At 42.1% G+C, this 25,118-nt stretch overlaps 1 protein-coding gene and 1 long non-coding RNA gene across 6 annotated transcripts in view; one reads left to right on the top strand and one right to left on the bottom strand.

Annotated features, from left to right (window-relative positions):
- LOC142658058 (uncharacterized) overlaps positions 1-25,118 on the bottom strand; it is a 204,097-nt gene that overhangs the window by 150,756 nt on the left and 28,223 nt on the right. Inside the window, exon 4 of one of the 3 annotated variants that reach the window (XR_012850028.1) lies at positions 23,842-24,697. The exons of the other annotated variants lie outside the window; for them this stretch is intronic. This is a non-coding gene — a long non-coding RNA (uncharacterized LOC142658058). Of the gene's footprint in view, positions 1-23,841; positions 24,698-25,118 lie in introns of those variants that run through there. 3 annotated transcript variants of the gene reach the window in all.
- SFMBT1 (Scm like with four mbt domains 1) overlaps positions 1-25,118 on the top strand; it is a 141,415-nt gene that overhangs the window by 55,098 nt on the left and 61,199 nt on the right. For all 3 annotated transcript variants that reach the window (XM_075833745.1, XM_075833746.1, XM_075833747.1), the window contains 7 exons: positions 1,187-1,427; positions 13,901-13,989; positions 14,700-14,940; positions 15,062-15,156; positions 18,551-18,652; positions 21,494-21,647; positions 23,011-23,093. In XM_075833745.1, coding sequence (XP_075689860.1) covers positions 1,187-1,427; positions 13,901-13,989; positions 14,700-14,940; positions 15,062-15,156; positions 18,551-18,652; positions 21,494-21,647; positions 23,011-23,093 — 1,005 coding nt within the window. The remainder of the gene's footprint in view (positions 1-1,186; positions 1,428-13,900; positions 13,990-14,699; positions 14,941-15,061; positions 15,157-18,550; positions 18,653-21,493; positions 21,648-23,010; positions 23,094-25,118) is intronic.

Below are 25,118 nucleotides of genomic sequence, written 5' to 3' on the forward strand. Positions count from 1 at the left end.
AAGCTGTCAATCAAAGGAGGCTAGGTAGGGGGAGCAGCAGCTCATGAATATGCTGGACTTCTTGCTCCCAGCGCGCGTGTCTTGCTTGAACATTTCAAATGTAAGTTATCCTAAATCTCTAAAATATCGGACATGAGTGAAAGACCGCTAAAATCGGAGGGGGCTGCATAAAGTCTGACAGGTCTCCTTTTAAATGGCGCTTTGCATTAAAGGCAATGTGTTGCCAGAAAAACATGTTTTTTTTTTAAAAATTAAACATTTAGTGTGTGGGTGATTAAACATGGTTCAAATTTTTTTTATTTTTTTCACGAGTCAGGAAATAGTCAGGAAATATTATAAATTAATTCTAATTTATAATACTACCCATTTTTGGTCACTAGATGGAGCTATTCCCAAAATTGCAGCATTGCAACAATGGGTTAAAAGCCCTCGCTCTAGTGAGCTCTCAGCATCCCCCCCTCCTTTATCCTGGCTAGTGCCGGGATAAACGAGGGGTTTGAACGGTGTAACCTCCTACGCTGTGTGTCGCCATTGTTTGAGCTAACACACAGCGTAGTAGGTTTACATACAGTAGTAAACACACACAAACACGAACATACATTGAAATCTCTTACCTGCTCCTGCCGCCGCGGCTCCCTCCGGCCCGTCCGCTCCGTTTGCTGCCGCTGGTCCAAGTGCACAAATCCGGAAGCCGCGACCGGAAGTAGTAATATTACTGTCCGGCCGCGACTTCCGGTCCACAGGAAAATGGCGCCGGACGGCGCCAATTTCGAATTGGACTGTGTGGGAGCGGCGCATGCGCAGTTCCCACACAGACGCCGTACACTGAAGTCAATGGGACGGGAGCCGTTCGCAGTCCCTATGGGACTGTGGCTGCCGTATTCCATGTCTGTATGTGTCGTTAATCGACACAGACAGAAATGGAACAAAAAATGGCAGCCCCCATAGGGAAGAAAAAGTGTAAAAATAAGAAAAAGTAAAACACAAACACACAAATGAATATAAACGTTTTTAATAAAGCACTAACATCTTTAACATATAAAAAAATAATTTGTGATGACACTGTTCCTTTAAGTCCTAGTACAGTTGGATTCTCCTTTCCTTTTGCTTTTTGAGGACAATCCCTTATGGCTAAATTGGCTAAAATTATTTAGATACCATTCATATATGTTCTGTATCTGAACAGGTTGACACCTCCATGCAGACTGGTTTGTCTCCAGGAATGAAGTTGGAGGTCCCACTTGGGACAGACCCACAGTCTTACTGGATTGCAAGTATCATCACCACTTGTGGCAAATTGCTGCTTCTGCGATATGATGGATGTGGTAAAGATCGGTCTGCAGACTTCTGGTGTGATATTGTGACTTCTGACCTTCACTCCATTGGCTGGGCCAAGCAGAACAAGCAGACCCTTCAACCACCAGAAAGTAAGATACAGCATTGCTTTTCATGATCGGCTGCTGATCTTTTATGTCCTACAGATATAAGTTAAGGATACGATGGTTTCAATTCTAAACTGGATATTTGCCACCATACTTGATCTGCCATATTTCTTGTTTTTCCTATAGTTTTCTCAAAGCCTAGATGCTTAGAACTGGTGAGTTCGAATTATTTGCCTAGACGCTGCTACATGTAATGGAGTAGACAAATGCTTCTTCAGTAGACTTTACAAGGAGTAGGAAACTCCGAGATATGCTTACTATCCAAAACAATTGCTGTCATGTTTTACATCATTATTGGATGTATGGGTTTCTGATTTTGACCTACATGTATGTCAGTGCGATCGCATGGGCACCGGATCTCTGCCCGTGTGATCATCCGCTGCAGAGACAGTTGTGATTGATGGCTGCGCTCCTGTACTATTGGCTAGCACGGAGAAAACTCAGTTTAGGCCCTAACACATCGTGATCCACGAGGATTGAGGTTCTAACACATGGAGGGGCTCCCTTTGTTATGTCTTTGTCAGCCCCTGCATCATGACTAATTAAGGCCCCCATGCTGTCTAGTATTAATGCCTGTTAAGGCATACCTTAGGTTTGCCGTAACAAATGTTTGTGTATTTTAACTGCACAGGCAATGATGTACTTACAGCACATTATAATTAGAAAATAAAATTGTTTTAAAAAACAAAAGTCCCATTTTATAGGGCAATTTTTTTCTTCTGTTAAACACATTAAATAACGTACAGAATCAATAACACAAATGGAAAAAAAACATCAAAGATGACTTATTGTCAATTTTTATTAAATAAACATTTAAATAGGAAAAAAACATACATATTGGGGTTCTCCACACTTAAAACCCCATACAGTAAAGTTTTATAATGTCTATTGCATAAAAAAAAATCATGTTTGTGGATTAAAGTCTGAGACATGCTACAGATCCTAAAAAATAGAAAAGCTCAAGATGTGCAGAGTTTATACATGCGATCTATACCAATATCTATATGTAAATTTCTTGACAAAATTACCAAAACTAAAGAGGCAAAAATTTCCATTATCCAGATGTTATACCTAGTGCGGGGTCTGAGGGGGCAGGGAAAATTCCTGTGTCATGCGACGCCCCCGTGCACTAGGCATAAGACCGTGTATCCGTTTTGTTTTCCAACCTAAAGGGGTCGTCCCACCATTAAATATAATAATATTTTTATACATCGTAAAGAAATGAACAATGTTTTCCATATGCATATGATAAAAAAAACAACGATTCGGTGAATATTTATATTTACTTAGTATTGTACCATCTGATGTTCAAAGTGTGTAGCAATGTTCACGTCTACCTAATGAGCGGACTACTAGTGGACACGCGTGCTCAGTAATTCTTCCATTGCCAGTTCTTCACCTAGTGATCCTGTTTACTGCAGAGCAGTCAATTGAAATGGCTTTCTGCTTGTCAGGGCAGGAGCAGAGCCTCTGCAGTATCATGGCAGTATAGCTGAGGAGACTCCTTCTTCTCAGCTTGTTAGGTCTGTAAAGCCCTGCATCCTGCCAGCAGTTGTGAACCCCGCACATGGCCACTCAGCCTTTGTTTTATTATATTTTTATTGGTTTCTAAGGGAGTTCATACTGTGGCAGTCACAGTATTTTTCTTCACTACCCTGGATCCAATGAAAAGTAAGAAGGTACCATACAGCTGTCAGAGGGGATGGGAGGCTCATTCTGCTCACTTTTCACCCCACACCAACCGCAATGATTAACAGCAACACCAAGTAGGACAATAACGATGATTCAATTTGATAACCCCATTTAATCAGTGGCGTAACTATAGGGGTCGCAATTGTGAGCGGGCCAGGGGGCCCGCGGCCGCCTGCATGACAATGAAAAGTTAATATAGTAACTGGGGCCTATGTAATAAACTACACGGGCCACCGTAACTATAGTAACTGACAGAACTTACATTCCTCCTTCTGGAGCGCAGCGGCGGTCCTGACGTCACAGCACTGTGCGCAGTGCATGATGTCACAACGCTAAGCGCTTCGCACAACATACCGACCCTGGATGGAGTCGGGACCTCGGCTGCGGCCAAAGAGGAGGGTACGTTTAATACCACGGTCTGCTGGAGCTGATGGGTCAAGGTCCGACTCCTGGTACCCCCGCCAATCGGCTGTTTTGAAGGTGGTGCAGCGCTAGTACGAACTCCCCCTTCATTCCGGTCACTTTCTCACACTGAATCGCCGACACGAACCCTTAGGCTTAGATAAGATACAGGGTCCAACAAACTGTATCACACATGCACATGGGCCCTGTATCTAAGCCTACCATATGTGTTGGGCTGTGTTCACATCACCGTTGCCCTTCCGTTGAGGGGTTCTGTCAAAATGCACTATTGATTCCGTCAAAACAATGGAACCCTGTCAACTGTGACAAACGGAAACTTTTAGCAACATTTCTGTCACCATGGAGATCAATGGTGAGTGAAACGGAAGCTGAGGTTTCAGTTTGCATTTCCGTTGAGGGGTTAACCTGATGGAAACCTCCGACAGAAGGGCAGAGGTGATGTGAACAGGCCCTTACTAATGATTTTTTTTTTTTTTAGTGCTTGTGTTTTTTCTAAAGGTTCGGTCATTGGACTACGTTGGATTCGAGGACTACTTCGATGATGGCTTTTTTTTTTATTAATAAAATGGTTAATGAGGGTTCTGTGGTAGTTTTTTTATTTCCATAAACCGCTTTATTTTTTATTTATGTCTTTTGTATTTTTTTTAAGCTTCATTACTACCGCCTTATTAATAGCTGCTGGCTGATTACTAAGGCGGGACTTAGTGTTAGCCGGTAAAGAGGCTAACTCTTAGGCCTCATGCACACGACCGTATTTTTTCCCACCCGTAAATACTGGCGTAAATACGGGTCCGGTGTTACACGTATTCGACCCGTTTTGCACCAGTATTTACGGACCCGTGCCCGTAAATATGGGTCCGGTGTCACCCGTATTCCACCCGTATTTACGGGCACGTTTTTGCCGGCAAAATAGCACTGCACTAATCGGCAGCCCCTTCTCTCTATCAGTGCAGAATAGAGAGAAGGGACAGCCCTTTCTGTAATAAAAGTTAAAGAAATTCATACTTACCCGGCCGTTGTCTTGGTGACTCGTCCCTCTGTTCACATCCAGCCCGACATCCCTGGATGACGCGGCAGTCCATGTGACCGCTGCAGCCTGTGATTGGCTGCAGCGGTCACATGGGCTGAAACGTCATCCAGGGACGGCCAGGACGTCGGGCCGGATGTCGAGAGGGACGCGTCACCTAAGGCAACGGCCGGGAGACCGGACTGGAGGAAGCAGGAAGTTCTCGGTAAGTATGAACGTCTTTTATTTTTATTTTTTACAGGTTGCTCTTTATTCTGATCGGTAGTCACTGTCCAGGGTGCTGAAAGAGTTACTGCCGATAAGTTAACTCTTTCAGCTCCCTGGACAGTGACTATTTACTGACGTCTCTTAGCAACGCTGCCATAATGACGGGTGCACACATGTAGCCACCCGTCATTACGGGAGTTCCATAGACTTCTATGGACTGTCCGTGCCGTTATTACGGCCTGAAATAGGACATGTTCTATCTTTTTTAACGGCACGGGCACCTTCCCGTAAGAAAACGGGAAGGTACCCGTGGCCAATAGAAGTCGATGAGCCCGTTATTACGGGTCGTAATTACGACCCGTAATAACGGGAGTTTTTACGGTCGTGTGCATGAGGCCATACCCCCATTATTACCCCGGTACCCACTGCCACCAGGGGTGCTGGGAAGAGCCAGGTACGATCTAGTACCCGACCATCTGTAGTGATAGCCGGGAACTGGGGCGGCCGCAGGCTGGTATTATTAGGCTGGGAAAGGCCAAAAACAGTGGCCGTTCCCACCCTGGTAACTCTAGGCTGCTGCTGTGTTGTATCTGGCTGGTTATGAAAAATAGAGGGAGCCCACGTCATTTAAAAAATAAAAAAAATAATTGGAAAGAACGATGTGGGGTTCCCCCATTTTTATAACCAGCCAGATACAACATAGCAGCAGCAGGCTAGCATTACCAGGGTGGGAAGGGCCACTGGTTTTGGGCTTTCCCAGCCTAATAATACCAGCCTGTGGCCGCGCCAGTGCCCAACCATCACTACAGACCCTGGTGGCGGTGGTTACTGGGGTAATAATGGGGGTTAGTGATAGCCTCTTCATGTCTAACATTAAACCCCGTCTTCGTAATGGACGTTGTCAATCCGCCAGCGGCCATTACTAATGTGGTAGTAATAAAGTTTAGAGAAAGACAGAAAAAAATCTTATTGAAATAACAAATCCCACACACAACCCTCGTTATCCATTTTATTGAGAATAAAAAAAAAACGCTGTTATCTAAGTAGTCCTCGAATCCGAAGTAGTCCAACAACCGAACTTGTAAAAAAACACAAATAATTAACACGCAAAAAAGCAAAACTATTATTATTCTTACCTTTCCTGGGTCCAGTGCTGGAGCCGCAGTGTCAGCGAGCTGGGCCCTATATCTAATCCGATCATGTGTGATCCGGTCTGATGAGTCACTGTATGTAATCCTATCCATAGCTATAGGGTCGTAGTGCTATAGATATGCTGTCTTATATATACACACACACTTTTTTTTTTATTTTTTTTTAGGGGGGGGGGCATATGTATTGGGGCGATTTCCCCTGATGTTTCCAGACCTTAGCGAAGCCCCTGACTGCTAGTGCTGCATCGTTGGGTCACTTAGGAGACCCAGCCATGCAGCTGAAAGCTGCGGGCCGTCAGCCATGAGAAGTTAGTGGGGCACAAGAAGAACCTTTGCATCTTGGCCCATAAGCCTTTAGCTTTGCCCCTGCTTTTAATATTTAAGAAGGTGGTAGAGCAGAACATTGGTGCGTTGTATTAAACAGAGCACAGACAAATTATATTTAGAAGCTTCTTCTTAAACTTCTGTTTATTTAGACCATATTCTGTATAAGTGGTGGGACACTGTTTATATATGATTTAAAAGTTATATACACCAGATTTTCTAGTATTAGATTGATCATAGCTGAAACTAATGTAATAATAGTAAGGAAGCCAAACTGCATAGTACCAATCGCATGTTAACTTCTGTGTGCATAATTGGGCAGATTTACGAAGACTGGTGTATGAAGCCCGCAGGACTTTGATGCGGCTAAGTTTATTAAGAGGCTACGAGCTGGCGTAGATTTTCCCTATAGTTTACACCAGAACATTTTGATACATTTTCCACAATGTATTCAGACTACGGAGAGCTCTTATTGCTCTGTTATACAGACTGCAGACATTAGGAGAAAGCATTGATTTACACTATGGTAATATATAAAATTAAAGCTTTTGTATAGTGGTATTCATGAAGGTAAATGCTGTTCACAAATATAATTCATAGTTTTTATCATAGAGCAAAGGACAGCTCATTTTTGCCGGAATACATGTAACGTACTGTGCATCTTGCAGTTACTGATGGGCACAAGGTTTGCTGTCTGTGAATGTGCGTTCCCTAGAGTAAGCCTGGTTGTAGCAAAACAATGCCCTTGGCAAAGAGAAAATATTATGTTCCAGACTGAAGCAACTTCTGTATAACCGGTAAGGCTTCGTTCACATCTGCGTCAGGGCTCCGTTCCGTCTGACCTTTTCGTCGGAATGGAGCCCTGACTGACACAAATGGAAACCATAGGTTTGATTTCAATGGTGACGGATCCAGTACCAATGGTTTCCGTTTGTCTCCATTCTGCAACTATGCTATTCGTTAGTCGACTACGCTATTGATTCCGTCAAAACGACGTAACCCTTGCACAACGGAGACAAACTGAAACCATTCGCACCCGCTCCGTCATCATTGAAATCAAACCTATGGTTTCCGTTTGTTTCAGTCAGGGCCCCATTCTGACGGAAAGCTCAGACGGAACGTCAGAATAGAGCCCTAACGGATATGTGAACAAAGCCTTAGCTGGTTTTTAACACCTCCTGACATTAGATTTTTAGATATTTAGATTATAGACCAAAATGGCTCACAGCGACACTATCTCCTCCACTGTCTGGCTAAGATTGCTGTTGTGGTTCGGGGCTGGTTCCGGTGCTCACGTTGGGAAGTTTCCCTGCTCGTCTACTCACCGTTCTGGGATCTAAATCTTGGATCCTCTTCCAGCGATGCCATCTTCAAGGAGGTCTGCCACGTGGTGAGAGGAAATACTCACCAGGTCCTGCTTGGTCGGCTACGGTGTGCTCGCCTGTCTGCCGCTCAGGGATCGGAATCTCTGAACTCCTCTTTGTGCTGACATCTTCAGAAGGTTTGCCACGTGCTGCAGCGAGGTTCCAGAGGATTGCTTGTCACGGCCTACTGTGCAAAGACGCGGTCTCTCATTCATCAAGCTCTCTCTAGTTCAAAGACCTCGGCTCATTGTACTCGTGCTTTTCTGGCTCGCACCTGCCCGCCAGTCGAAGGATATATCTGGGGACACCAAGACAGCTGAAACTGTCTGGTTCCACTCAAACTACCTCCTGCTAGGATATCCACTGCCTAGAACGGGGTGAGAGACACAATCTTACCTACTGAGGGGGAAGTTGCCTGGTTTTCTCCTGCTCCAGGAGCTGACAACGCTCAGAACAAGAGGTGTCGAGTTGGGAATATAATCTAAGTTCGCAGTCTCTACTAACACAACCCCATCTTCTGGTGAAGAGCTTCCTAGTTCCTTCATACTCATTTACCATGGCAAAAAAAAGGGGAAAATCGACTGCTCCCAGGAAAATGAGAGTTCTTTGGAAGAATTTTCTTCAACTTTACATGCTGTGGATATGCCTTCTCCACTGAGTTTACAAGCCCAATCCTCAGTCTCTCAGGTCCCCCCGTGGGTGACTGATCTTAGTCCAGAAGGACATAAATGAAGATCTAATACCTCTCCCCCGGCTTCTCCTAAAACCATGGAGCCTGCACAAAAAAGAAGCAGTATCGATGGTGATACATAATTAAATTTTCCATTTAAACCCGCAGTATATTTCCCAATTTCCATCATCTGGAGAACCCATTACTGTGGATACTCTCAAAGATATGCTAGTTATCCTGCAAAATGGAATTAATACTAATATGTCCTCCCATGATCCGCAAGTTGCAGTCTAACGTAAATATCCTAGGTGAAATAACGGATCATTTGGAAAGAAAGATGGAAGAATATTCTGTTGCCCATAACGAATTGGTGGATGCGCATATTGCTTTAGCTTATCATGTAAAGTGGCTTAAGACCAAAACAACGGACGCAGAGTACAGATCAATGGGGTACATTCTAAAAATACGGGGCATCTCAGAGGAGGTTCCTCTATTGAATCTCACGAAATATATCAAACTATTGGTCCTCTCAATAGTGCCAACGCTCTCAGACCTGGACTTGACAATCGATCGTGCTCACAGACTGCCTAAGTCCAAACAAACTCCGACTCTGACCCTAGAGACTCCCTGGTTAGGGTACACTTTTATCATATCAAGGAACTTATTATGTTCACATCCAGGAAACTCCGCCGTCTATCTCCTCCCTATTCCTCAGTATTAATTTTTCCAGATTTGTCTGCAGCTACTTTGCAAACTCGCTAAAATCTTCTGCCAGTTACCAAGCCTCTGCGTGACAACAATATCAAGTACCGCTGGGGATTCCCCACCAAACAAATAATTTCTTATAAAGGATCATCCCATGTCGTCTCCTTGGTGGAGGAGGGCATTTCTCTGCTGAAAAAATGGCACATCGCTCATCCTGGATACGATCCTCCACCTGATGGTTGTTCTCCTCCTAGAATTTCTCCTGACTGGCTTCCCGCTAAACCCAGAAGATCTCCCACTTGAGATGCGGTAAGATGCCTGCACTGATCCTATACCCATCATCATTATATCCTGACACGAGATAATGTTCATTATTTTAATTTTATTTTTTTTGTATTACTCATTTTGGACAAATTGTTTTTCGTACCAAAAATTTGGTATCCCCCCCAGAGACCACAGTGCGTATATGCGCTGTACCTACTGTTGCATGTATTAATGCTTGTATGTTAATGTTACGTTGCTTATGTTCCTGGTTCTCTACTGTGACTGCTGCATCTCTCTCATACATTGTAATATGTCTACAATATTACTATTGCAAATTTGATCTTTATATCTCTGTATGCTCCACCGTGCTGACACTAAGCCGTCTTCCATGCCGTAGCTTTATTTAGAACGCTAATGGTTCTGAAGATATCATCTATTAACGTTAAGGGGCTAAACAGTCCCTTTAAACGTAGTATGTTATGGAGGGAGGCTAAGTTGACTCAGAGACTCAATGACGTTTACTCTTAAGTCTACTCTTCTGGACCTACAGGGTCGTTTTTCTTGGCATAAATTGTGACATCAACAATATTTTGTATACAATTTTCAATGTTTACCTCCCCAATAAGCGACAGGGACCTTACTTTAGATCCTTGCTCCCTAAAATTCAGATCTTTGCTCAGGGCCTTCTAATTATAGGAGGAGATTTCAATTTAGTTCTTGACTCAAATTTGGACACTACCTCATGTTTGGGAAATACCCCACTACTACACGACAAAAGCTTTTTTTCAGCCCCTCATAAGTCCTACTCCATGACCTTTTCCTGGTTTCTAATAGGACCCTTATCCAGTCCCGTTCTTCCTCCATTGGCACCATAACATGGTGAGACCACGCACCTATATCCTTCACATCCTCCCCCTTCTCGATGGAGATTAAACGATTACATCCTACTACACCCTGATCACCAACAATCCTTGAAAAACAGCTGATCCAACTTTTTTTTAGATCATGTTGGTTCAGTACAGAATCCTCATACCTTATGGAATGCTCATAAGGCATTCATGCACGGTATGCTTATTAAAGCAGGATCTGCTGCAAAATGGAAAAGGGAAAAAGAGATTTGTGACTTGCGCTCCTCAATAGCGGACATGGAATCCAAGAATAAATCAACTCGTTTCGGAACTCCGTAGACTTAGGGTACAGCTCCAATCATTACTGACTTCCCAGTATGACAGAGCCTTTAAAAAGCTAAAACTCCAATCCTATGTTCATAATAATAGAGTGGGAGCACTACTTGCCAAAAAAATTAGACCGGTATCATCTAGATCCCATATAGCATTTTTGAAGGATGCCCAAAATAATAAGATTCTTGACCCTAGATTAATTGCTAAACAGTTTCATTCATACTATTCCTCTCTATATAACCTTCGCCTCGACAACAACCTGATACAACCGAGTACTAAAGATATACAATCATTTCTAAATTCCATTTCCCTCCCAACTCTCTCTTCGCAACAGGTGGAGAAATTATCTTCCCCCTTTACTAGCCAGGAAGCCTCTAAATGTATTTCCTCCCTTAAACCACATAAGGCCCTGGGACCTGATGGGTACTCTAACTCTTATTATAAATGTTATTCATCTATATTAACCCCACATTTAGTTCAGGTGTTTAATAAGGCCATGGTAGATGGAAACTTCCCAAAAGAAATGCTTGCTGCCACCATAGTGACTTTACCAAAACCAGGAAAGGATCCGGTAACCTCTGCTAATTTCCATCCTATTTCCCTTCTAAACTCGGATCTCAGAATTTACGGTAAATTACTGGCCGACAGACTTCTACATGTAATCCCGCGGCTAATTAATCCTGACCAAGTTGGTTTTGTGTCTAGCAGACAGGCCCCCTGATGGGACCCAAAGATTTTTGAACTTGATTCAAAAGGTGGAGGCCTCTCGGACGCCTTCTCTGCTTCTTGCTTTGGATGCGGAAGTGTTCGACAGGGTCCACTGGGGTTACTTGTCGCTTATATTAGATAAGTTCGGATTTTGTGGCGGTATTAAATCTGCTATATTGGCTCTTTACTCCACACCTTCGGCTAAGGTTCTGTCCAGGTTTTCTTTCCGATTCTTTCAACATCACCAACGGGACTCGTCAGGGGTGTCCTTTTATCCCCGAAAATTTTTGCTATGGTCATGGAGCCTCTGGCTGCAAAAATTAGATCTGCAGGTATCCATGGCATTCAGGTGAACCAATATACCCACAAAATAGGATTATATGCGGCCGATGTCCTTATATCCTGCACGCAGCCCCTTTCCTCCTTGCTGTCATTACAAATAGTTCTCTCAGAATTCGGCAAAATCTCCTATTATAAAGTTAAGGACACCAAATTTCAAATCCTGAACGTTCGTATAGATAAAGCGACCTGTACATTACTTCTCAATTAGCATATTTATGGCAGGATGGCTCCCTGACTTATTTGGGTATATCCCTGACGAGTCCCAGTTCACAAATGTATACTAAAAATTATCTTCCCCTCATTCCCAAGATCTCACACCATCTAGGCACCTTTTTTAAACCTATGATCTCCTGGGCAGGACGTACGGCTATTGTTAAGATGATGATACTTCCTATTATTTTGTATGTTTTCCGGGCGGTTGTTATTCCTGTTCCTGTCACCTTTTTACAAAAATTGCAACGCTTACTCACCAATTTTATTTGGGCTGGAAGAAAGCCTAGGATACGCATCTCCACCATGGTTCGGCCTTGTTCTGGAGTGGGGATGGGGGTCCCAGATGTGAGAAAATACTATGTCGCTACAATTCTCTCCCATCTTCGACATTGGTGGAATAATAACTCAGACCTAAGGTGGGTCGCCATTGAAAGAGACTTAGCCAGGGTACCTCTAATATCATTGTTACGTTCCAACGACCAGACTCCAATGAGTTTCCCGACCAGCTCTTCCACATTAGCTGCTTCTGTGGCAGCTTGGAAATATCTGAACAAGAATACACCTACTGGGGAATACAAATCGTTGAAATATTTATCGATCCCTGACATCTCCTTCCAGGGATGGGAAGAAGCAGACTTTTCCCAGATAAGTCTTCTCCTGGAGTCCACAGGTCTCGTCTCATTCCAACATCTCAGAAATATGTACGGAATCACAAATCGGGACTTTTTATAAATATCTCAGTTTCCGACATCTTTTACAGTCCTGGTCACCTGACTCTCCGACTGTCCCCAAGCTAGCCTTCGATTACTTTAACAGATCATCTCAACAGATAAAAGGTATTTCCTTTTTTTTTTTTTTTTTATTCTGCTCTCCAACAACCTCAACTATCCTTGAAGCCAGGACATTTCTTGGTGTGGGAAGAGGAGCTAAACGACGCCACCATCTGGATGGATGACTGGAAGCAGTTCATCGCATTGGGAAACTGCTTTAAAAATGTTGGTGGTATAAAACCCCTGCACAAATTACAGGGTTTTAACCGTCCTACTCCCCACTATGTTGGCATGCTTGTGGTGAAAGGAGCGATTTCCTTCATGCTTGGTGGAAGTGCCCGCTGGTATATAATTTTGGAAGGTGACCTTTTCCTTAATATCTAAAGTTACTCGTTGCACAATCTTCCCGTCCCCAGAACTGGCTCTGTTTTATTGGCATTCTGGATATCCCGAAATTCATAAGGACGATTGTGGGACTTATAATAATGGCTGCTAGGATTGTGATAGCTAGATCCTGGAAATCCCTGTCACCCCTGGTAATTCAGGAACTTACTAACCAGGTTCGTCTGGATTGGCTAATGGAAAAAATGTTAGCATCACGAATTGACTGATATTCTGCCTTTGCCTCGCGATGGTCTATCTGGTCTGACTTTGTAGATCAACTTCCTACCCCTTGCCCACAAATTCCTGATGTATCTGTTTGATGTGATGTATCCAGTATTTTTGTAATACGAACTGGCATGTATGATTTCTTATACTCTGTTAAATGGATTTAGTTCAGACAATGTATAATCATATTGTCAGTCATGTTATATGTTTTGATATTCAATAGACATGTATGACTTCTATGCTACTCCTTATTTCTTCAGCAGTCACGGTTTCTTTTACTGTCTGTTTTCTGTTTTTGTTTTCTCTCATTAGGTTTGTACTAATGTTATACTTCTTATTCCTTTGGACTAAGGATGTTTGATGTAATTACTTAATTAAAAATAAAACCTTTTAAATTGGAAAAGCAAAATATAGGTTAATTGGTTACCTATTGAATTGTCTTGTGTCTGTTAGTGTTGTCCATACACGAAACGGCTGTGCTGCTGTAATAGCCGTGTGGTAAAACCGTACACTGTTTTTCCACAAATTACCACAGTTTTGCGAAGCACTTTTGGACCGTTCAGCTCAATCCCATTCCCTTGTATACCAGACCCAGCCCATGGGCAACAATGGAACTATTTCTGAAGTAAGGATCTGTTCACATCTGTGACAGAGGCTCCTGACGGACATATGGCAGAAAAATACAAGTATTTGCAAAGCCACATGACCATAGAATCCAAACAGCTGACTGTATAAGACACACTTATTTCACTATTTATTTTAGCACATTTTGTAAAAAGCTCGATTTCCTTTTTTTTTTGTCCTTCAGTTTTAAAGGAGAAATTGCAGAACTGGGAAGAATTTCTTGCAGAGGCATTGAAAGAGGCTTGCAGTGCACCTATTCACCTGCTAGAGGGCGTGAGTATACCCTTCACATGAATTGGTATAGACTGAAACTATGGTGACTTGCATATCTGTGTGGTTATACAAGAAGTGTAGGGAGTAATCCTTAAATGGGTTTTCACACAAAACATGTATCCCCTATCCTGTGAATATGGGGGATAGATGTATGATCGCTGGGGGTCCAACTGCTGAGACCCTCAGCGATGAAAACGGGGGACCGAAAGTCCTCCATGAGAATGGAGCCCTAGTGCGCATGCTCGACCAGCGCTCCATTTATTTCTATGCAAATGCCAGAGATAGCGATCCCATAGAAATGAATGGAGTGCTGGTCTATTGATTCCGTCAAGTAAATGGAAACCTTACGTATCAGAGATAAACGGAAACCATTAGCAACGGAAGAATTACCAATAAAATCAATGGCAATGCAAACGGAATCTATGGTTTCAGTTTGCCTTTCCGTTGGACGGAACCCATCAACAGAAAGCGAACTCTGATGTGAACACACCCTAAGTATGCCTGAGTAGGTTTGGTTTATTCCAGCGATATAATTTTTTTTAATTTCAAAGTTGCATCTAGTCCCAAGCTATAATCGGGAAAGAGCATCACTCTATTACTTACTACAAAATGTCTGTCAGAGAGGCAAACGGGTAGCTTACAATCCTTATGTACCTCATATAGTATATGTTCCTTGAAAATAAGTTCATACATTGTCTATTTCAATGCAGCCGCACAGAGGAAAAGACCCACTAGATCTGTTTGGGCCTGGTGCCAGACTGGAGCTACAGCACTCGCAAGACTCCTTGGCTGCATGGCCAGTTCAAGTACTAGACAACATTGGTGGAAGACTTCAGCTGCAATATGAAGGAGCCCCTGAATGGGCAAGCCTGTACTGCTTCTACCTAAACCCATCCTTGCATGAAATAGGGTGGGCTAGTCAGAATGACTATGAAATAAAGCCCCCCCAAGGTAAGTACATTAACATTTACTATGTAGGACACTGGGTGAGAAGTGTTTTTATTCTTATGGCTGCCAGTAGGGTCAGATCCTAGGAAATTCTCAGCAATTTGGTTTTCTCTTTCTAATGAAGAAATCGTTCATCTGAACACCGAGGAGAAATGGAAAGAAATACTGACCAAGTGCTTACAGGACGCTGAAAACTTCGTACCAGCCGACTTCTTCCAGGTTAGTAGCAACACTTTGTGTGGGGGTTCTATAATGTGGGAAGAAGTTCTTATCTGGAAATAATCTAGAAAGAAGTTGATACTTGTTGGGCAGTCCATAATAGCCTTGAAGAAAAAAAGTTTTGTTTTTTTTTAAGAAGTATAGTCTGGTTCCACCACAAGGTGTTTTTTGGTATGCTATATTAAACCAGCATTATGGTTGATCACCCCACTTCCCCCTCTAGTCCTGGCCAAAAGTTGAGACTGACACAAATTTTGGTTTTCCAGAAGTTTGCTGCTTCAGTTTTTATAGTGGAAATTTAAATTAACTATAGATTGTTATGAAGAGTGGTCCGATTAATTGCAATTAGTTGCAAAGTCATTCCTTGTCATGAAACTTAACTTAGAGGATCTGTCACTAGTTTAGTAATGCCCTATTTCCTATCTAATCTAGTAGGGGCTGTCACGCTGATAATGCTAGTGAAAATTGTGTCCCAAAAAGTTTTATTTTAGAAGTTCTGAGCTTTTTTCTAAGTATGCAAATGAACCTATACTTGACAAATGGTCATCAATATCAGCGATTCTCTTGAGGGTGATCTACTTCACCGCCTCTGATTCTGTCTTATCAGTGTGAAGCTGCTTCACACACAGTATGAGGGACTCTAGCTGGAGGGAAGGGGGATCACTTAAAACAGCCATATCTCGGGCTGTAGACCACCTAGAACAGCGGTTCTCGTGGCATATGAAAGATAAGATTCTAGTCCTTCATGTGACACCAGTTTGTGTGAAACAACTGGAGATACCAACATTTTTTTTTAAAAAGTCGGGAATGGCAGCTGTATACTATATGATCACGCTGTGTTGCTGGGCAGGGAAGGGGGAGAAGCTGTATGCTAATTGGACAGATCATACAGAAAACATTACACCGCACAGAGTGAAGTGTCCCCTCCTATTTGGCTATTCGAGCCAAATTGGCGTATTTAGAAAAATGTTCATAATCCGCATCATAGCACCTACTAGATTAGTTAGGAGATAGGGAATCAATAAAAAAAGTGACAGATCCTCTTTAACCACATAAAATTCATATCCACTGCATTTCAGTCATGCCACAAAATTATTTGCTAACTTAATTTCAGTGATCTTCATTAGCTCAGGAGAAAGTGTTAACGAGGGCAAGGCAGCTGATTTCCCGGTCGTGAAGATTGAAATAGAAGAGCAGACTGGTTGCTTTAAAAGGGGGATTATGCTTGAAATCATGGTCTTCTTCTGTTAGCCATGTTTACTGCCAGGGAAATGCGTGCAGTCATTGCTTTGCATCTAAAGGGCTTCACAGGCAAGGACGTTGCTGCTTGTAAGATTTCCCCTAAATCAACCATTTATCGGATCATTAGGTACTTAAGGAGAGAGGTTCAATTGCTGTGAAGAAGGCTTCAAGGCACCCTAGAAAGTCTATCACGTGCCAGGACCATCTCCTAAAGAGGATTCAGCTCTGGGATTGGCTCAATACTAGTACTGAGCTTGCTCAGGAATGGCAGCAGGCAGGTATCCGTGCATCTACACGCAGTGAGGCGAAGGCTTATGGAGGCTGGCCTGGTGTCAAGAAGGGCAGCAAAGAAGCCACTTCACTCCAAGAGAAACATCAAGGACAGACTGACGTTCTGCAGGAAGCACAGGGATTGAACTGGAGTAAAGCTGTTTTTGCTGATGAAGCCCCCTTCAGACTGTTTGGGACATCTGGAAGAATGATTGTCTGGAGAAGAAAAGGCTAACGCTCCCATGAGCCCTGTGTAATGCCAACAGTAAAGCATCCTGAGACCATTCATGTGCGGGGTTGCTTTTCATCCAAGGGCTCACAATTTTGCCTAAGAATACTTCAATGAATAAACAACAATCCCGAAACAATTAGGTGATGAACAATGCTTTTTCCAGCATGATCGAGCACCATGTCACAAGGCAAAAGTGATAACGAAGTGGCTCTGTGAACAAAACATCGAAATTTTGGGTCCATGGCCAGGAAACTCCTCAGATGTCAATCCCATTGAGAATTTGTCATCAATCTTCAAACTCTAAGCACTGATTAGGCAAGAATGGGTTGTCCTCAGTCAGGATTTGGCCCAGAAGCTGATATCCAGCATTTCAGGGCGAATTGCAGAAGTCTTGAAAAAGAAGGGTCAACGCTGTAAATATTGAGTCTTTGCATAAACTTGCTGTATTTGTCAGCGTTTAAAAACGTAGTAAATTCTAATAATTGTACTTCAGTATGCCATAAAAACATCTGACTAAGGATTCGTTCACATCTGCATCAGGGTTCCGTCAGACCGTTCCGTCAGGGGAACCCATGAATGAATACCAAATGGAAACCATAGCTTTCCGTTACCATTAAAATCAATGGGAATGCTAACGCTTCCGTTGCTAATGGTTTCCGTTTGTCTCCATTCTGTAAGGTTTCCGGATTTTTTACGGAATCCATAGCGTAGTAGACTACGCTATTAATTCTGTTAAAAAAAACGGAAACCTTACGGAACAGAGCTATATGGAAACCATTCGCAATGGAAGCGTTACCATTAAAATCAAAGGGAATGCTAATGGAAAGTTATGGTTTCTGTTTGTGGGTTCCCCTGACGCAGATGTGAACGAAGCCTAAAAGATCTAAAAACACTGAAGCAGCAGACTTTGTGAAAACCAAAATTTGTGTCAGTCTCCACTTTTGGCCGGGACTGTACACTGATTAAAAAAATAAAAATAAATCTATAACAAAAAATATATTTACGCAGCTGTCTTCCTTCCAGCACAGAGTAACTATTATCTTGTTCACTCTCCTGTGCTGTCCATATATAGTGACCGATAACACACAATCCATATGTATCCCTGAGGCTGGGTTCACACACACTATTTACGGACGTAATTCGGGCGTTTTAGCCCCGAATTACGTCCGAAAATGCTGCTCAAAAGCGTCGGCAAATATCTGCCCATTCATTTGAATGGGTCTTACGATGTACTGTGCCGACGGTCATTTTTTTTACGCGCCGCTGTCAAAAGGCGGCGCGTAAAAAAGACGCCCGCGTCAAAGAAGTGCCTGTCTCTTCTTGAGACGTAATTGGAGCTGTTTTCCCTTGACTCCATGGAAAGCCAGCTCCAATTACGTCCGTAATGGACGCAGCAAAACACGCCTGCACTTGCCTTTTACGGCTGAAATTACGGTGCGGTTTTCTCCTGAAAACAGCACCGTAATTTCAGCCGTAACGGACACTGCCGTGTGAACGTACCCTTATGCATCTCAGCCTGTATTGCTATGCAACAGCCTGAACATTAACATTTAAAGGGAAACTCTAATGCAAACTTGCTCAGAAATAAAATCGATATTTTTTGGGGGTTTCAGAAAGTTTTTAGATTTCTATCATTAATGTGTTTTCTAGGAACAGCCAAAGATTCCCAGCCATACATTCCTACTTGGCATGAAAATAGAGGCAATAAGTTCCAAAGATCCATCATGCATTGTACCTGCAACAGTGACAAAGGTAACGCAGTGTTATTGACTTGTCTGGGTTTCGTTTTCTTATTTTTTGCTGATGTGGTCTAATGAGCAGAGCAAATACAGTTTTCTACTTCTATAGTTTGATTATTTACACACCCTGTAGTGTCCTCCCAAAATGGATTGGGTGAGTACTATCCTCCAGAAGTAGGCCGAAGTCCAGACCATTTTTTTTATTCTATGGAAATCCTTCATACATGTGTTACCGAAAGAATCTAACTAAAATAGTGGGAATGTTTTCAATATGCCACATGATATTTGGAACCATCTTTATCTCCATATTCGCCTTTATAAAGTTTGCTTTTGTGTCCTCCTTTGTAGTATATACTTAAGGGTTGACTGGCATGTGTTTTTTCCTTTTCACTTCCTGCCTGTTAACACTATCTGAGAATAACCAATTCTTCTAATACAGGACTACGTCCTAAATTTTATAATGAAATATAATATAAAGTTATGATTTTGTCACAAATAACATTCTTTTACTCTTCTGTATGAGGTGTATTGAAATTACCATTATCTCTGCTGGACATTTTTTTTTCAATCTAAGATGGCTCTTTTACACCGGCCAATGCGAGCGGTCGTTACTCCGATCACTCTTCCCCATACATTATTATCATGTTGGCAGCGCGTCTTCCTGTTTACACAGGGAGATGCGCTGCCGACAACGATAATATTTAACTTTTTTAAAACGACACGATCAGCAGATGATCGAGCGTTTTCTCGTTCATCTGCTGGTCGCTGCCCTGTTTACACAAGACAATTATCGGCAACGAGCGTTCTATGAACGATCGTTTGCCCGATAATTGCCCAGTGTAAAACCCCCTGGATGCTCAGATGATCACATCTTGTATGTAATGGACCTATGTACGATTCATACTACCTCGTTTGTGTTAGGCCTCATTCACACGACCGTAGCCATGTGCACGGCCGTGATTTTCGGGTCAGCCGGGGGTGGAGTGTCACCCGCGAGCCACCCGCAAATTGCGGGCCGTGCACATGGCCGTGGCCATTGTTTGCTATGATCCTGGACCGCAGAACACGGCCAGGCTCCTGGGCCATGCACGGACCGTGGAAACCACGGTCATGTGCATGGCCCCATAGGAATGAATGGGGCCGCAATTCTCCCGTGGATTTTCGGGGGAATTGTGGCCGCAAAAGCATGTTTGTGCGCATGGGGCCTTAGAATGTTTCCTCATCTATTTCTCCTACACAACCTCCCTCACACCTTTTACTTATGTTTAACCCCTTAATGACCAGCCTATTTTAGACCTTAATGACCAGGCTATTTTTTACATTTTTCCATCGTCGCATTCCAAGAGCTATAGCGTTTTTATTTTTGCGTCGACATAGCTGTATAAGGTCTTGTTTTTTGCGGGACAAGTTGTATTTTTTAATAGCACCATTTTGAGGTACATATTATTTATTGATTAACTTTAACTTTTTGGGGGGGATAGAAAAAAATCTGAAATTTTGACACACTTTTTTACGTCCTAAATCTACACCGTTTACCGTGTGGTATAAATAACACAATAACTTTATTCAGCGGGTTGTTACGATTGCATCGATACCAAATTTGTATAGTTTTTGTATGTTTTACTACTTTTACACAGTAAAAACGCTTTTTTTTCAAAATTATTTGTTTTTGTGTCTCCATGTTTGAAGAGCCGTAACGTTTTTATTTTTTCGCCGATGCAGTTGTATGAGGGCTTTTTTTGCGGCAAGACTTGTAGTTTTTATTGGTACCATTTTGGAGTAGATGCGACTTTTTGATCACTTTTTAATCACATTTTTTTAAAGTCAGGATTCACAGAAAACAGCAATTTTTCCGTTGTTTTTTATTTTTTTACAGCGTTCATCGTGCGGGTTAAGTAATGTAATAGCTCTATAGTCGGGGTCGTTAGGGACGCGGCGATACCAAATATGTGTAACTTTTTAACTTTATTTTGGTTTTTTAATAGTAAAGCAGTTTGTAAGGGGAAAAAGTGGGTTTTTCATTTTTTTTCACTTTTTTTTTAATTAACTTTATTAAACTTTTTTTTTAACTTTTTTACTAGTCCCACTAGGGGACTTTAATATGCGATTCTCTGATCGCTATTCTAATACACTGCAATACTTTTGTATTGCAGTGTATTACTGCCTGCGGCATGATCTAGCAGGCATTTACTACAGGCAGACCTGGGGGCCTTTATTAGACCCCCGGCTGCCATTAGAGACACAGACACTCGGCGATCGTATCGCCGGGTGTCGGTGGGAGAGAGAGGGAGCTCCCTCCCCCTCTCCAAAACCACTCAGATGCGGTGCTCGCTATTGAGCACCGCATCTGAGAGGTTAAACGGGTGAGATCAATACGAATATCGATCTCACCCGGCAGAGCGGGGACACCCCCAGCCCTCAGCTACCTCTGGCAGCTGAGAGCAGGGAGATTTGACAGCTCCCTGCTCTGTTTACTTATTCCGATGCCGCAACGTAAAAAGTATATGACATCGGAATAAGGCCCGTTAGTGACCGACGTAAAAAGACTATGGGCCGGTCACTAACTGGTTAAGAGTTGGAAAATCGTAAAAAAAAAAATTTTATTTTTTTTTCAAAATAAACAAAAAATTCTGTGCTTGTATCTTACCATGGTAGTTCTTTTCTGCCTGGGGGAACACCCTTGACGTATGTGAAAACAGACACCCATCAGAAGTAGCTAACTCTGAGATCTCCTGATGGGAACCTATCTATAGCAGATAACAAACACCTGTATGTTCCCTTTAACATGTTAAACTTCGACTATACATATTACTTGTTTCATGTTATTTTTGACAGAGGTCCTTCTGTCCCACAGGTCTTCAATGACAAGTATTTCCTAGTTGAGCTAGATGATCTTAGACCTGAGAATTTAAGGAATCGCCAGTCCATAATCTGCCACAGAAATAGCCCACAAATTCTTCCTGCACGTTGGAGCCTGAAGATGGGTCTAACTGTCCGGACCCCTCCTGGTAAGTCCATATATAGTGCAAAACAGATATTCTTTTTCCATAGGTTTGGCCTATAGAGGACTATAGGTATGCCACGGTATATGTCTGAAAACTTTATTTTGCTATCCAAATGTATCATTCTGGCATAGTTAAAAAGTGTCTAACACTCAACCCCTTAATGACCAGGCCTGAAAAGGCCTTAATGACAAGCTACATTTTTCTGTTTTTGCCTCTCTGTGTTTCAGCACCCATAACTTTTTTCTTTTTTTCATTGACGTGGCTGTATGAGGCCTTGTTTTATGCGGGAGAAATAGTATTTTTTTTTCTTCGCAGTTTAAGGGGGTAGAAAAAAACGTATTTTTTACGGCGTGAATATAGGAAAAAGCGATTCTCTGCATAGTTTTTCTTTTTTTTTTTTTATCCCGTTCACGTTTCACACTAACCTGTCATTAATTCTTCAGGTTATTACGGTCATGTAGATACCTGATATGTGTAGGCTTTATGTAATGTGGGGCAATAAAATATATTTTATGCAAAATAATGACTTTTTTTGTAACATTTTTTTTTTTAATCCCATTAAGGGATAACTTTACTTTCAACTTTATTTTTTTACTTCTAATATATTAGCATATTCCTGTATGCTAATACATTATACTATGTCACTTTGACACTGGCTTCTGCTGGGGCAGCACATAGTGTGCCCTAACAGCAGGCAAGCGGAACAGACAGCCCTGGGGTCCTTTCTATGTCCCCAGGGCTAACTGCAGAGGGATTTCCTGGTCTTTGATCACGTCACCGGGTTTCCGATGTCTAGATCAAAGAGGGGAGTTCCCTTTGATCATGCGGTGATCCAACAGTTAAACAGCTAGGGTTGGAATTTTTTCCGATCCCAGCTGTGTTCAGGAGGCTGCTCTAAGATCAGGAGCTGTAAATTACAGCTCCTGCTTAGCGCATAAGCGCTCACACGAGTGCTCATCAGCCTCTTCTACAGCGATGCCAAACGATGTCGCTGTACACTAAGCACCTTAAGGCGTTAACAGGTCTTCCCTGGATTTCTGGTCGGAAAATCAAAAACTGTTGCATGTGGATGAGATTTTTTTTATCCACTTTCCTGCATCACAGAAATCAAAGCATGCTGCATATTTTCTAAGTTGCAGCATGCTCATTCTGCTCACTGCGGATTTAACTTTATCTCTTCTCTATGTAGGAGTCATCAAATCTGCAAAATCCACATGTTACTTGAATGTTTTGCTGCAGAAGCATTGCATACAGGCTGTGGAAAATACATACACACCAAATTCACTATGCGTATGACCCCCCCCCCCCCCCCCCACATCTGATAAGTCTAGGTAACACGTCTCACTTTGTCATTCTGCTCCTGCAGGTTATTCGGAAGAGGCCTTTGTCTGGGATAAATATCTGACTCATTGCAATGCCCAAGCTGCTCCTGACAGTTGTTTCCCCGAGGTGAGCTTTTCACTGTTGAAACCTAGCAGGTTTCCTAGACTTTCTTGCATGTACACCGCGGGTTTTTTTTGTTAGCAGGACAAAGGAAACAAAAGCAATTGCTTGCAGCCAAGACATGGCGGTAAAAATAGTTCCTCATCTCTCCTCTCCAGTAAATAAATAGAATCTATATACCTTATTTATGCACATAGATAGATGATCACTATCTATCTATCTATCTATCTATCTATCTATCTATCTATCTATCTATCTATCTACGTATTCAGACGAACATATATATCGTCCATGTGACAGTCGTGGGTTTAACGGTCGCCACACAGGTGCATGTACTTCAATGGGGCTGTTCACACGGCCGTTGTTTTAATGGACCGTGTGAAGGGCTCGTGAAAAAATAGGACATGTCCTATTTTTGTCAGTTTTCACGTATCCCTCAATAGACTCGAGTCTATGAGAGATCTGTGAAAACGGGTGCGACTCAAACATGAAAAACTGCCGTTTATCACGACCGAGTTTTTACTCGTTCGTCTGAATAATCCCTAAATTGCACGTTTGAGGTGGCTGCTAGTATTAGACGGAGTACAACTGATCTATACAAATTGATAAATCAAAATGTTATTTTTCTCACGTCATGTTAATGTATCTCTGTTAAAAAGCGCAACCTAAATTATGCAAATGTTACAGAACTGGAGATCTTTCAAAAGTCAATAGTAATGAGGGCGGATACTTTTATTGACAGCCAACCCATTGAAGAACATTACAGTTCATATCTTCCCAGCCTTAAGTGGCTGCTGACAGAGAACAATAGAATTCATTAATATGCACCGCATTTGAAGATCTGTATATGTTTAGGTTCATTGTATCTTTTAAGATGTTTTCTGACATAATGCATGAAGTTCCATGGTCTGCAAAAGTCTGCCCTGTAGTGTCACCTAGTGGCTAAATGTAGATATGTAGAATTTAGGAAACATACTTTTTTTTTTATTTTTTATTATTCTGATTGTCCAATAATTGGGAAATAATGAGTAGTCAAGCTTCACATTTGAGCTCAATATACTCTTACCGGTGTCCTTATGATGAAATGACAACAAGGGAAGATTTAGACATATTACCTGAAGTTACCAACAATTCTGAGATGTTGTCCAATGAAGTAGTAACTTGCTTGAGAACGTAACATCTCACAATTAATTAGGAATGTGTTTATTTTTGCCATTAAACAGCCTTCTGTTGTTTTGTCATTGAATCCAGATACTCTAGGGACATTAGGTTGCGAAGGGGTCTTCCTGTCCTATTGGTTGTCTTTGTTGACAAAATGATAATTTTGACTAGTGGGAAGCTATTCTATTGTCTTGAATATGTATTAGACACGGTTGCCAGTTGTTGCTACCCGCATGAGTTTGCTCAGGAACATTACATTGTTTTTATAGCCTAGGTTATCGGAGTCTATATCAAAACTACATAGCCGCTGAAAATCTTGTATTGCACTACTTGCTGGAAACCATTACGCCGTGTTCAGACATGGTGGACTTTCAGAGCAGATTCACGTTGAACACTGTTCCTAAATGCAGAAGCCGCCACTTTTGGATTTGGGCAGTTGCTGGAGTACCCTGTGAAATAGTAAAAATAAATATACTAGGTATATAAAAATATAACTAAAGTTGGAAAAAATACTAAAACAATAAAAAAGGGAGAAATAAAATAGTCCCCCCTCAACTTAAGAGTGCTAACCTCTCCGAACCCACATCTATAGCTAAGAGAGGGAGAAATACGTTTAACGCTAAAATAGGGTCTCTGTTTTCGGCGCTATAGCGACATCATACGTTGCACAATGTACACGTTAGGCATCGCTCTGCACATGAGAATTAGAGGATTAATTTTTGGGGTGTATGTTATTCATTGAACAAACCACCTTGAAGCAAAACATGGAATTAAGTGGAAAAAAATATATATATATATATATATATATATATATATTTATTTAGTCCTGTCTGACCGTTTTTACCTAAATAAGTCCTACACCGTTGACTG

This window comes from Rhinoderma darwinii, chromosome 7 (genome assembly GCF_050947455.1).
Source record: "Rhinoderma darwinii isolate aRhiDar2 chromosome 7, aRhiDar2.hap1, whole genome shotgun sequence".
NCBI lineage: Eukaryota > Metazoa > Chordata > Amphibia > Anura > Rhinodermatidae > Rhinoderma > Rhinoderma darwinii.